The sequence below is a fragment of the Platalea leucorodia genome (genome assembly GCF_965183815.1).
Source record: "Platalea leucorodia genome assembly, chromosome: 3".
Taxonomy (NCBI): Eukaryota; Metazoa; Chordata; class Aves; order Pelecaniformes; family Threskiornithidae; genus Platalea; species Platalea leucorodia.
The window spans coordinates 43,873,887-43,887,972 of NC_138825.1; the positions used below are offsets into that span (position 1 = coordinate 43,873,887).

Sequence of the window (14,086 nt, forward strand, 5' to 3'; positions counted from 1 at the left end):
TCTGTTACATATTGTAATAGTAATAAAGAAAATCAATTCCAACATCAGATACAAGAAACATTTTGACATGAGTCGTCAGTAGCCTTAATAGCAATAATGGTTTGGATAGCAGTTGCACTTGCCTTCATACTGAAATGAAACGTTCTAATGAGTCATTTAATCTATTCTGCTGAAAGTCAGCAACATATAAAATAGTTTCTTTTCCTATATATTTTTACTACTAGATTTTAATCTGTCATTTTCTTATGCAGAGTTAAATTTGAGCAAAAATTACTGGTTCCATCATACTTCATTTACTCTAAACCCTAAGGACTTCCATGAAAACCAAGGTCTACGCTGTATAACTTTTACATTCCTATAAAAAACTTGTATCAAAGTTTGCCTCAAACACTTACCACTAATAATCTTAACCATATTTATTTCCTAATGGCACTTCTTTTAGAGAGAACAACAGAGTAAAAATTCGAAAAAATGATTCATAGTTGATTACAGCTCTGCCAGTATTTTGAATTTGAGTAAGTCAGATTTTCAATGCTTTATGTATACTGTACAAGTGCTGTGAAAAAAATTCTTGAAATGCCAAACCCTGCTCATTAATTTTTCAAGTGACATTGATCCTCCTTATTCCACCTAGGCACTCAAAGAGAGAGAGAGAAATGATTTCATAAAACACAAATGAAAGAAGAGAAGGCAATTAAGCTGAGGCAGTGACACATGGAATAAGACACAAAATTAAAAGTTTTGCAATCACTCATATTATAAGGGATAAACATATACAAACCTTAAAGCCATCAAAAACAAAAGCTTCTTCATCTGAGCCAAGTTCCTGATCTGGCAGACAACCCGGCCTGGTCCAGCCAACTCTCATGTCTCCTGCAGTAACTGCCTCAAACTCAAAGTACCACTTCCCAGCCTTCACTGCATAAGTCTTTTCTGTGCGGAAGATCCTGAATTTTTCCATTATCCCACTGCACACGTCCAGTCTCGTCGCTGTAATGTTTAAAAAATAAAAAAAAAGTAAAGAATAAAAACCCAACGCAGAAAGTACTGCACTCAACGACTGACAAAATGAAGGCATTGAAAACAAAAGGCAGAGGAATCCCTCTGAACATAGGCATGGAAAGAAGAAAGTGCCTGCAGAGCAGCCTTATGGGGAAAGCACCCTTGCCCATTCTGGGGAATCAGCACATTTAGGTACCTCTCTGAAATGAGTCTACACTAATTCATCCAGCATGGGGAGGGGGAAAAAAAAAAAAAAAAGAAAAAAAAAAGGCAGTTACAGGGCTATGATCCTCATTGGGATCACAGAAACATGGTGGGATAACTCACATGACTGGAGTATTGCAGTGGATGGATATATGTTTTTTAGGAAGGACAGGCTGGGAGGGTTATGAGGAAGAGTTGCCCTTTATGTGAGAGAGCAGCTGGAATGCAGGGATAACTGCCTTGGGATCGTTCAGGAGCCAGTTCAGAACTTATGGGTCAAGATATGCAGGCAGACTGATATGGGTGCTGTAGTGGAGTACCCCAGGCATACTGGGGTCTACAGGCGTATTGGAGCCAATGCTGTTTAACATCTTTATTTATGACCTGGATAATGGAACAGAGTACACCCACAGCAAGTCCGCAAATGACACAAAACTGGAAAGAGCAGCTGATGCACCAGACGGTTGTGCTGCCATTCAGAGGGACCTCAATAGGCTGGAGAATTGCACTGAGAGGAATGTCATTAAGTTCACCAAGGGGAAATGCAGTCCTGCACCTCAGGAGGAATAACCCAGCCAACAGAATACACTGGGGGCTGAGCAGCTGGAAACCAGCTTGGCAGAGAAGGGACCTGGGGGTCCTGGTAGACAAGCGGAACATAAGCCAGTAATGTAGCCTCGCATCAAAGAATGACAGAAGTATCTTGGACTGCATAAGGAACAGCCTTGCCAGCAGGTCCAGGGAGGTGATCCTTCCCCCCTACTTAGAATCATATAATCATTTAGGTTGGAAAAGACCCTTAAGATCATCGAGTCCAACTGTAAACCTAACACTGCCAAGTCCACCACTAAACCATGTCCCTGAGCACCACACCTACCCATCTTTTAAATATCTCCAGGGACAGGATCTCAACCACTTCCCTGGGCAGTCTGTTCCAATGCTTGATAACCCTTTCAGTGAAGAAATACTAGCGAGGCCACATCTGGAGTGCTGGGTCCAGTTCTGGGCTCCCAGTGCAAGAAAGACACTGACTTACTGGAACACGTACAGCACAGGGCCATAAAGATGAGGAAGGGGCTAGAGCATCTTAGGAGGAGAGGCAGAGAGAGCTAGGACTGTTCAGCCTGGAGAAGAGAAGGCCCAGGGGAGAATCTCATTTACAATTATAAATACCTGGTGGGAGGAAATAAAGAAGAGGGAACTAGACTCTTCTCAGTGGTGCCCAGTGACAGGACAAGAGGCAATGGACACAAGTTAAAAACCATAAAATTCCATCTGAACACAAGAAAACACTTTTTACTGTGAGGGTGGTCAAATACTGGAACAGGTTGCCATAGAAGTTGTGGAGACTCCACCCTTGGAGATAATCAAAACCCATCTGGACATGGTCCTGGACAACCTGCTTTAGCTGATGCTGCTTGACTAGATGATCTCAGGAGGTCCCTCCCAACCTCAACAATTACGTGAACTGGGCTCTCAGTTATTTTAAACAACACAAAACCACTGAACATACAAACCCTAACGAAATACAGACTAAATTAATTTTCCCATCACCATAAAAAACAAACCTTTGTCTTTGAGACAAGATTCCTCAACTGAGATATCTTCTTTACTTAGAGACTGCGATCAATTCACCTAGTCTTCTCACTGATATCCTAAAAGTCAGATTTCTTAGGTACGTCATTGTTATAAAAATTTATTGCTATATTTTTTAGTTATAATAAATAATAGAAGGAAGGTTGTAATTTAGATGTTTTTGCTGAAGCAATGGAAAATGGACGATTGGAATCATAAAAGAAGTCTTGCATGAAGTTTTAACAGCAACAACAACAAAAATCCTGAAGTGATTATACTCCTACTTGAGGGAAAAAATATATTAACTTTTGTCAAGATAAAGGGCAGCAAGTCTGGAAAGAATAAAGATGCCCTTAAGCAGGGCATAAAAGTAGTGTTAAAGGCAACTCTTGATCAAGGCAAGGCAAGTTACTGTTCAAGAACAAAGGAAAACCTAGTCACAGCCAAGATACTATTTAGAAAATATTATTTAGCTCATGAAATAACAGAAATAACAGGATGCCAAGTTTGAACTGTGTTGGCTATTCTCCTTTATTCTCTCTCGAACTGTTGAAGAGATGGTCAGATAACTACAAGAATTCATAGAGTGCCTTAAAAACTGCCACTTGTTACTTCAAAGTTACTGTTTGTCAAATGTCAACCTGAGATGAAGAAAAAGAGCCTGTTCACATTTCTTGTCTAGTGCAATGGAGTGTAAAAGAAATTAACAGCTGTGTGAAAACAAAAGCTTTCACAGGCACTGATTCATTTAGTTAAGTATCTGTAACGTGATCACATGTGCTTATCTTATCATAGCTTACTATGCTTCATTCCAAAATTCTCTTAATTGCAAGTGATTCATAACAAGCTAGTTTAAGAGTGTTTAAGTTAAAATTCACTCTTTGTCAGATAATTATAAGTATCCTTCCTGAAAGACCAAAATGGCTACATGAAGAGTTTCAAAGGAAGCTTAAGTTAAACTTTGACGTATTCAACTTATTCCTTCTAAATGTATTCACTGATTCTCTTACTCCATGGAAGAATAATGGCATAAAAATACTAAAAAAATGTAAGCTGGGTTGTTATTGGGCTGCTTCAGAGGAAGAGGAGAAAAGAAACCTCAAGGGAAGGGTAAAAACACAAACATTATTCTGTCTGCTCTGTAACAGCAGTAGAAACAAGCTTAGCTTGTGCTTCACATTTCTGCTTTATAACATTTGTGGAATGTATAAGCAAAGATTTTTAAAGGGAGAAAAAGTATGCTGGTACATGTACCGCTTTGAGACATATAAATAAAACTATTTTCTCTTTTTTTCTTGGCAACTAACAAACAATAAAGCTTTGGACTTGGAGGTCTAAGCTCTGATCCAACCCTCCATCTATCCATGCCTGTTCTCTTGTGGGTTATCCCACTCCTTTGCTTCCACTTCCACTCTTTTCCTGTGTTATCCCACCATCCATTCCAGATCAATCTGTTCCAATAGAAATGTACTTTTGTTTCCGTCATTCGCAAAACCACAAATCTTAGACTCACCTACTTCTCTGATTTTCTTCTTTCCCTCACTGCACTGAACATACTGTCTTGAAAAAATGCCTTTATTGATTCATCGACAGCTATGTGGCATCCACCTACTACCTATGGACAATGTTCTCAAAAATTGCCTGAGAACATTTATTCATGAATATTACTTGAATACTACTATTCATGAGCTTACCTGGGGCCTTGGAGATGGCCATGCCTAACATCCTTTTAAACAGTTTTAACCCTATCTTCTTTCTGCTTTCCTTCAATATTTTCTATCAGTATATAGTGAGTTTTCCCTCCCTGAGCTGCCTTTCACTACCCTACATGTTTTCTTTAAGTAGTATCTTCTGCTAAAATAGATTCAAGTACAACCTTGTATGGTGAGTACATAGAAACATCCCTCACTGTTCTGTACTTATTACACAGTCCTACAGTCTGTTTCTGACATTTCTTTCCAAGACCTTACTATCAATTCAAACCATAAGGTAGCTTTAAATGACAAAAATCACACTTAAAAACATGAAAACAATTTCACAAAGCACAAGAAGTAATGCTGAATCATACCTTTGATCTTTCTTCCTTAAGTTTTCTCAACTACTCTGTTCTCTGGTATTTTGTACAGTTTTCTTTCCATTAATCAAATCACATGACTCAGGGATCACTCTCACTCTTTTTCTCAGATTAGGAAAAAGAATGCCTAAAGCATTCTGGATCTTCTTCCACAAATTTGTGAGGTATCGAAGCCTGCGCAGCATTTGAAAATTCAATATTCCAGTCTGATCACTGTAATTCCTCCTCTTCCTAAATTTCTTATAAGCTCAAATGTGTCTGCACCTACCTGTTTGCTTGTTAGACAATGTTAAGAACCTCTCAATTTCTCTTCTGTTTTCTCAGCCACATCAAGGCTTACATTTCCAATATTATCCTCAATAGCCTATAAAATGACATCTCTCAGAAGTTACTATCACTTTTCATGCCATCAAATGCCTGACTTCAGTTAGGTCAGGCTCATTAAGTTTCCTGTAAGCAACTCTGAACTCTCTGCCACATAATTTCTTTACCAGTAAAATTTTCTCTTTGGTAGTCTACACAATTAATGCCTTAAAAACACTTTTGAAGACCCTCAGTACCTCACCGATACAGGAGATGAACCACCAGAAAGCATGGGAACTGAGAATTTGTTGTCTTTTTAGATTCTAAGTAACCTAATGCTTTCTAGATTCTAAGCAATCCAAAAAATACAGCTGCTGTGGGAAACCAGTAAGTAATAATAATAATAAAGCATAAAAAATGATGCTATAGAGCTTTGTAAATAAATGTTTAAAAAAAATAATGAACAGAGATGCAGAACACCACTAGAGGGCTCTAAATCCTTTAATAACAGTATGGATTTGGGCTGATGAAAGGGGATCCCTGTGACATGTTTTATGCATCTCAAAAACTTGAAAGGATCATAAACTGTAAAATCTGAATCCCCTAAATGAGTATAAAAATCTTTTGCTGACTGCAGTTCCAGTCTTGTTTAAGACTGACCAGTTTGTGGGACACTGTTCTGCAGTTCCTTTCCTCTGGGAATTTTGCAACAGGATTGATGACACCTTTCAGACACAAGGATTGCAACTGTGTTCTTTACATTTCATTAGTAACTCCATACACAGAACTAGCTCAAGGATCTCTGCATCGTAAGGAAAAAAAAAAATAAAAATAAAATTTTCCAGCAGGTCATTGCCACAGAAAGGCAGGGGCACATGGTTTTCAGAGCTGTAAATGAGGAAAGGGGATTAATATTGTTCAGTGGGATTTGGAGGAAATTGTGGAAAATGAGCGTGCTCTCTTTCCCTCTCACCCTACACCACTAGACAGCCCCTTTATCTTCACAAGAGGCAAAAGCCAACCCACTTTCTTAGAACCAAGAAGCCATGCTCACTCCCTCTACATAGCATCTCCTTCCCACAGTGAGAGGAGAAGAAATTACAAGATTATGCAGCACCTTAAACTCTCCACCTGTGCATAGTCTGGATTTAACAGTGAGGCCATGGTGTTTTGCCACCAACACAATCTGCTCCACTAGGAAATAGATTGTTTTGTCCATTCAGCTATCCAGCCTTGTTACACACTTATGGTATCAGTGATGGCTCATATTTAAAAGTGTAAGTTAATAGCAGCCTCTCATAAAAGCTGAGAATCAGAGCACGTATGTGCTTTTGAAAAGAAATTGAAAATGGCAGGTTCCTGTGTACGTTTTGCGTATAAGTTAGATCTTTTGCAGAAATGCTTTACTGAAGGTCTGTGGCCTCAATAGGTCCAAATTTAACAATACTATCACTATATAAAGCAGAACAAATAATCATTTATTAATCAATATCTTGATAGGATAAGGTTTAGACACATTTCTCAAATCTCCTACACTTTGCTGAAATTATAATGATGTAGGTTTCAATTTTGATTTGATTATTCCATATTTCCATATCTCCAAGTGAACTTCTAGAATATGGTTGCTGAGGGGTTATATCTGTTACCATTTCCTTTCTATATGTGCAGTTAGTGTTCCAGAATGACAGTACAGTACCAAGAGTATCCCTCTCTTGTGTTCCATCTTACAACTTGATCTCAGCATGACAGAAAACTGTTGCTTTAAAAGCCAAAATCTAGAAGAGATTTTATTTGTACATTATGTTTCCCTATTTCTTCTCCTTTCTTAACATTTTATATTCTGCAGTTACTGAGGTAAATGTTGTGTATTGTTTCTTTAAAACTTGTTTATTAAAATTTTATATAGTTTTCGATGTTTTTTCTGTTTAGGATGTCTCAAACTCAAACGATACATGCTGAAAATACTGCCCTCAGTATCAATAAAATATTTGATCTGGCAATTACGCAAATTCAAAGAAAACATTTGAAGGAAGTGAGTTAAAATTTACTTATATTCTATTCAACTTCAAAGACCTGAGAATGTCCATGAAGCTCAAATGCTCTAACAGAGTATCTAATTCTAGACTTGCAGTTTGACATTCACAGAAATCTGGTTTGTAGGCATTTGTCTTCAAAAATTTCATCTTGTAGCTTTAAGTGTTTAAATACAAGATTGTGCATGAACTGTAGAATTCTTCATTATTTAGATTTAAAATTGTAGGAATACAAGATTCACATCTACTGCATTTACATATGATCTTTTTCTTAGCAATTTTGCTATTCTGTCTTGAAATAACATATATAGTACTAATTAAAAAGTTCTTAATTAAAACCTTAATTTTAGATTGGGGAATTTAGGGTATTTATGCACATATTTAAATGTAACCATACATTTTTCTCCCTGGCACAAGGCCATATATTGAGCAAGATTATAAACATGTTTTCTTTATTGTCTGTATTTTAGGGTTGTATCTTGTAGTATTCACAATCCTGATTTAAATTGCTTAAGCTTTTAATTTTGATTCATCTGAACTATCAAATCTAAAAAATGAACAGTGAAAGGAAGTGTATGAAATCCAGAGAAACTGTATCACTGCTTTAAAATGTTTCATTTTGTAATTCTTCATTTGAGGCCACAGGACAAGAAAGGGAAACAATAAGAAAAGTAAGATCAAAGGGAAATATAAGTAACAGAAAATGGAGAAAAGCACTATTAGCTTTGAGGACACTGTACCTGTTAAGATTGTTTTATTGGACCAATAAATCCAGTACTGGAGTGAAATTCTTTTTTTGAGAGAGCGAGAGAAAAGAACAAAACAACAAAATTAATTACCATGATCTTGATCGGGAGCTTCCAGGTTGTAACCATAGCCTAGCAGCGTGCGGACTGCTTCTCGAAGACTGTCTTTGTTTGACTTCTTTGTCCGATCATCCAAAAGAGCATAAGGTACGAGGCGAGGATTTCGTCGATTTTTCACATCCTGCAGAAGTATGAAAAATCAATTCAATTTCTGTGCTTTGTCTTAAAGACAAAATTGTGCTATAGCAGCAGTATAAAAATTACTATTTATACCAACTGAAATCATGGAACTGCAAATACAGCAAGGATTCAAAGAAGTTGCAATAGTGTAGAAACTAGTAACAACACTGAATTTACTAAAAAGACAATTAATACACAAATAAACGAAACTGAGTGGCTTACACCTGCTTTCATTTTCCATCAAATTTACTTAACGGGACAACAATACAAACAACATGAACAAGGACAAATGCAAAGAGTTTAACTGAAAAGTCAAAGGGATTCTATTTTGTACATTGTTTATGAAACAGCTACCATAACAAGAAGCCAGTACATAACTAAAGCTCAGAGACATTACTGTACCACAAATCTATAGTGATTTTTTTTTTAATTATAGCACTATACAAGATGTATAAAAACCCCAAAGAATAAACAAGATATAAACAAAAGATGGACAAGATAAAACACTACTAATAAAAGAATATTAATAAATATGTGCAATACTAATTACTAAAGAATAAAATGGATAACAAACCTGTGCCTTACTATATTAAATACTCAAAACGTGTTTTTCCAAAATAAAGGGTCTTATAAGAATATGATTAATGTGCTTAATGTGCAGAATTTTTGTAATAGGTAATTTAACGTAACCTCTCCTCCAGCTGAAATTAATGTATTGATTAGGTTTAATCTTTGCATTTTAGGTTTATTAACACAACATTGATTAGGTTTTCCTCTAGTGCAAAATTATCTTATTTGAAAGCATTGTTTAACTGGATTATTTATATGACTAATATAATTTTTAGTGACTAGCAGAATTGTTTTCGTATCTATATTTTGTTCTCACATCCTGTCAGCATTTGTTGGCAGTGAGAGAAACCATACAAAGAACTCTCCATGTTCTTCCTTAATATCTTATCATAAATAAATAAATAAAGAAAGAAAGAAAGAAAGAAAGAAAGACTGGACATATTAAAAAATACTTGCTGTTTGTTCTATTGGATACAAATACCAAAGACATTGAGAGGCTTTTACGATTGGTCAGACTTATGAAGAAGTGCAAAAATAGTGCCTATTATTTTAGAAAACAGTGCCTGCAGTGAAAGTATCTTACTTCTTTTATAGCATTAGTTCTACTTTTAAGAATGTATGTGGTTTTCCTTCTGCCTTTGCAGGCAGAAAAGAAATGGCACATGCATTCTGACAAATACTTGCAGGTATCTTTTGTTGTCCTTTAAATGCTTAGATACAAGGCTATCTGCCTTTTGCCTTATCATGGTGAGTAAATATTAAAGTGCAGTTATTAACCACTGGTTGATGAAATCTGGTCCTACCAGTGATCCTTCTAGGAGAATAAATATTACATAAATATTACCTATATGCTAAAAGGGCTAACAGAAAGGTAAAGATAATGCATTGCTGGGGACGTAAATTACTACACCATATCAGCTGTAGTTATATTCAGTGGGAAGGACAGTGACAGGGCCAACACAAGAACCATTTGAGGGGACTACTTTCCATATTTATTCCAAACACTTCAGTTGACATCCCCTTTTTTCCAATATTTAATTTGGTAGATGTGGAAAAGGACTGCTTCTGGAACAGAATGGACCAAATAAATGTTGAAGTAAATGTTATAAGGAATTATTATTTGATATAAGAATATTCACATTAACATCAGAGATGAAACACCATCGGTTTAATTAATTGTCTTGGAAAAGACATAGAAAGAGAAATAGTTTCCTCTGAAACACTGTATGTCCAGAAGATATCATGAAGTACTGTCTTTAAAAATATGAATCAGAAGTTTGGAAGAACAATTATGTAACTTCTTATCCATGATATACAGTTAGACTAATGCACTGGTAATTGCCATAGCAACCACTAACACACATTAACATACTGGCAATTAGCTGATAACAATGTAGGATAATGAAATATAGCATAAGTGCTTTTAAAAATGTTGAAGCACAAAATCAGAGTGAGTAAAAAAAAAAGGCAGAAAGAAATCATAATTATTAAACGAACTCGATTTTACAGGTTTTTTTTTCCTTGGGTCTAAGTTTATTTAATATGGTGACCTCTTTCACCCATTCAAGACTTTGGTGGCTACTTTAAATATGAATATGAGAAGGGATTTTTCTTTTAATAATTTTGTTATTTTTTTTCCTATGATATGTCTATCTAAATTTTGAATGTTTTACTTATTGCTGAATTAGGAACTGTTATTGTTATCCTCATCATAAGTTTTTGTACTAATGATCTTCTGCATCTCTGTGGTTTAAGTGTAGCTAATCAAGAGAATGATCTTATACAGTGATTGAGCTTTGCACAGTCACAATCAAGTCAACAAGAAAACTGATTAGCCAAGAGTGGTAATTTTTATTGAGTACATTTGCAATTCGTAGACAGACTTAATTCTTCCTACTCACTACAGAAAACTTACTGGTTTATATTGTAGACTGTTAAAACAAGGAAAACTCAGCTTAAGTTTTTAATTTTTTGCCAGAATTTTCCAGATTTGACAGTCTAATGCTTCATCAGAAGACTGTGTTTTGTACAGAGTTTGTCTGGCAACTACTTGTTCACTGAGTCATTTGAAAGAAAAAGAAAAGCACATCTCTTCTGGAAGATAAAAAAAAACCCAAAACTTAAGCTTGTTGACAAGATTCTGCTTCAAATAGTTTGAGCTGGGTAGCATACATGAAATTTACATAATTCTTTGGTTTTGAATTCAGAACCTATCATATAACAGGGGAAAAAAAAAAAGACAATATATTTTATTATACAACTTTGTCTTCCTTTAATGCAACACAAACGTTGCATTAGTCATTTTGAATTTAATTTGGAGTTACTTAAGTAAAGAAAGCATTGCAACCATGAAAAGTTGGAATGCTTTGCAGAATGGATCCTGACTATAAATGGAAGGAACTAATAATAAATAATGTTAAGCTTGAGTGATGTAACACAGACCATGAAAAGTCAGTATTACTTTATACAGTGTACACTACAGATTTTACTATATACAGCAAATGATAGACAAAGAATTATTTGCATCAGCACACATATAGTTATTTGTAGGGTATAAATGGATTTGAAATAGGCAATAATTGGTCAACAATGGCACTAACTGAATATAGCTCTTAAAAGTAATAGAAAAGAACTACAGAAAAAATACCTAAACACATACACCAACAAATATCAACAAGCCTTTTAAAACTTCCATTACAGGTAATGAACGCTGCTGCAAAATAATTCACAAAGGAAACACACTGGGAGCTGAGAAGTGCAGAACTGCATTCATTCATTCAGTGAGTATGAGATGTGTAGATAACTGATCTAGCACACTGAATCTAGCAACTGGTCTTACAACTTGCATAGGCAGATGTCACGTAAGAGTAAGAATGAAACAAGTGTGTCCATACTGTCTACAGCAGCATAGAAAACCATAGTCAAATTCTATAAGCAGCTCTAGAAGAATAACCTACTAAGAGATAGAGTGCGTGTAATAAAGTTGTACTCTTCAGAAATAATTCAGTAACAAAAACCAAAGCCTCATATAAACTTCTAAAAGACATCCAAAATAATAAAGAATAATATAGTTTTCAGAGCTATAAACGTGATACCGCAAACCTGCGCACTCCTGGGCCTTCCCAAAGCTCTGAGAAGTTCAGGAACAGCACAGATCACTAGACTAAAAGGAACAAAAAGACACCAGAAACATATATAAATAAGTGCCTATCAAAAAGAAAGACAGGAAAAGACTGAAAAATGAAACACAGACAAGGAAGAGTGCAGGAAAAAGATCATATAAGTTAGCGGGATCATAAGTTTCGTGATTTAGTGTTAGAGCTCTACAGATACATATTCTGTGTGGTACAGAAATGATTTTGTTCTCATAACCAAGGCTGTTAAATGACAAGCACAAAGCAAATGTATTTCAGCACATATTCAGTGAGACAGAGGTGCTGTTGTTTTCCTAGCTTCATTTGCACCATTAGAAAACACTCATTCCACAGCTGTGAATTGATTCTGCTTGCTGCCATGTCTGTGGATCTTGCACTTCCACAAAGATTTCTGAGCAATTGCCACAACAAATGCTACCGGTGAGCTTGCCAGCAATGCCGTCAGAAACCCAGCTCAGTGAGCCACTCTGTGAGTGTGCAGCATGTACACTGTGAACAGGATCGTTTACCTACACCATACATTTCATATCTTGTTATTCAGAGATCTAGCTTTTCTGTGTTTATCATGGCAGCTCATGTTTAACCATAAACCGTTAAAATTAAAACTTACTTTGTACGGGAAAAAGGAAAAATATAATTCTAAATTGGTATTTACTAAGTAAGTCATTTCAAGATTCCAGAGTCATTAGAACTGGAAAGCACAATAAGGTCCTCATGAAGCCACATTCTTGGCAATGTTAAGAAATACCCTAAATATATCCACCCAAAGCGAAGCTGTGTTCCTAACCTGGCATACTAGCAGCTGAGTTCTGTCTTTAGAAGTGTGTATCCTTAGAAATACATGTACAGCTTCTACCATCTTCACTGAGGACCGTACCCATATGGAATGCAGAATGTGCCCTGACCATAAACGGAAGAAACTAATATATCAGTATAAATAATACAAAATGTGAAAGTGAGGTAACATAAGTATTTTTTACAAGGACAAGATGCCTTTTTATATATATTTAGTGACAAAATAAGTGACAAGCTTTCAGCTTGTGATTTCTCCCATACATCCATAGTTCCTCAGTCTGAATTCCCAGAACAGTGCCTCTCTTGCATTGCAGCACTAGACAGTCCGAGAAGACCAACCCCTGATCAAATAATGATATCATGTGAAAAAAGTAAGATCCTGACTTAAAAAGGCCAAACTGTCTTGTATTTTGGGCCAAAGAGAAATCAGACTTGATAACTGCTTCACAGTCCTGACTAATTATCCTAGGACAGGAAGTGCAGAGCATCTTTTTTAAGATGCTCTTCACACAGTGGGAAGAACTTTTTACGTTGCTGATTTTTACACCCAGTTGTTAAAGCTGTGGGGTTTTTTTTTTCTCAGTATAAATGAGGTTTCTGATTGTTAAGTTCTTTAGCCACAACACACAATACAACATGAAGAAAAAGCAAGACACCCTTTGACTAAGCTATCTGCATAGGTGATAATGCATATAAGCAAAATTTGAAAGTCAGAATCTTTGGCTGTGACCCCCACGGTCAGTGGGGAGACCTAAAAGTTGTGTTTTCAGGAAGGAGGAGGGGGTGGTTAATGTACTTGAAATTATTTTCATTTGCTTTCTGATGTCTAAGCTTGACTCTTTTCTCTCCCTTTCTGTCTTCTCCTTACTTACATAAAAGTTGGGATTCTCCTGTATACATGACATGACAGTTTTATGAATGCCAACCAATATTGTAAGTTCATGAATAAACTTATGTGAGTTCTGAGTATTTTCCATTTGATTGTGAAGATTTAGTCACAAATGCATCCTTTTATACTTCGATGCTATTCTTCAATCAGCTTGTTATGAAAAATTCCTTAAAAATACCTAAACAAAAAACTCAGGTAATTACTGTAGGACATAATGTCAAAATCCATACATGTAAAAAAAAAAAAAAAAGCCCTCTCTTATAGCACAAATGTGATTATTTTAATTGACTTACACCAAGGCTATATTGCTCCTTTGCCTGGATCTACCTCCCTTATCTGTCTTTGATCATTTATCATTTCTCCAGTTCAGAGAAGACTAACCTGCAGGCAACCACGTTCACCCTTAAAGGGACACTGTCAAGTATTTTCATACTGATTTTATGCTTGCTTTTCCACTTACCCTTGTTATTTAATACGTTCTTTTAAGCAGAAATATGCAT

The 14,086-nt window shown here is 35.9% G+C and overlaps 1 protein-coding gene across 1 annotated transcript in view; it reads right to left on the reverse strand.

Moving 5' to 3' along the window:
* Positions 1-14,086, reverse strand: part of RYR2 (ryanodine receptor 2) — a gene marked incomplete at both ends in the record, with an annotated part of 441,781 nt that overhangs the window by 161,754 nt on the left and 265,941 nt on the right. The window contains 2 exons of the mRNA XM_082305460.1: positions 782-990; positions 8,031-8,178. Of these exons, the coding sequence (XP_082161586.1) occupies positions 782-990; positions 8,031-8,178 (357 nt within the window). The remainder of the gene's footprint in view (positions 1-781; positions 991-8,030; positions 8,179-14,086) is intronic.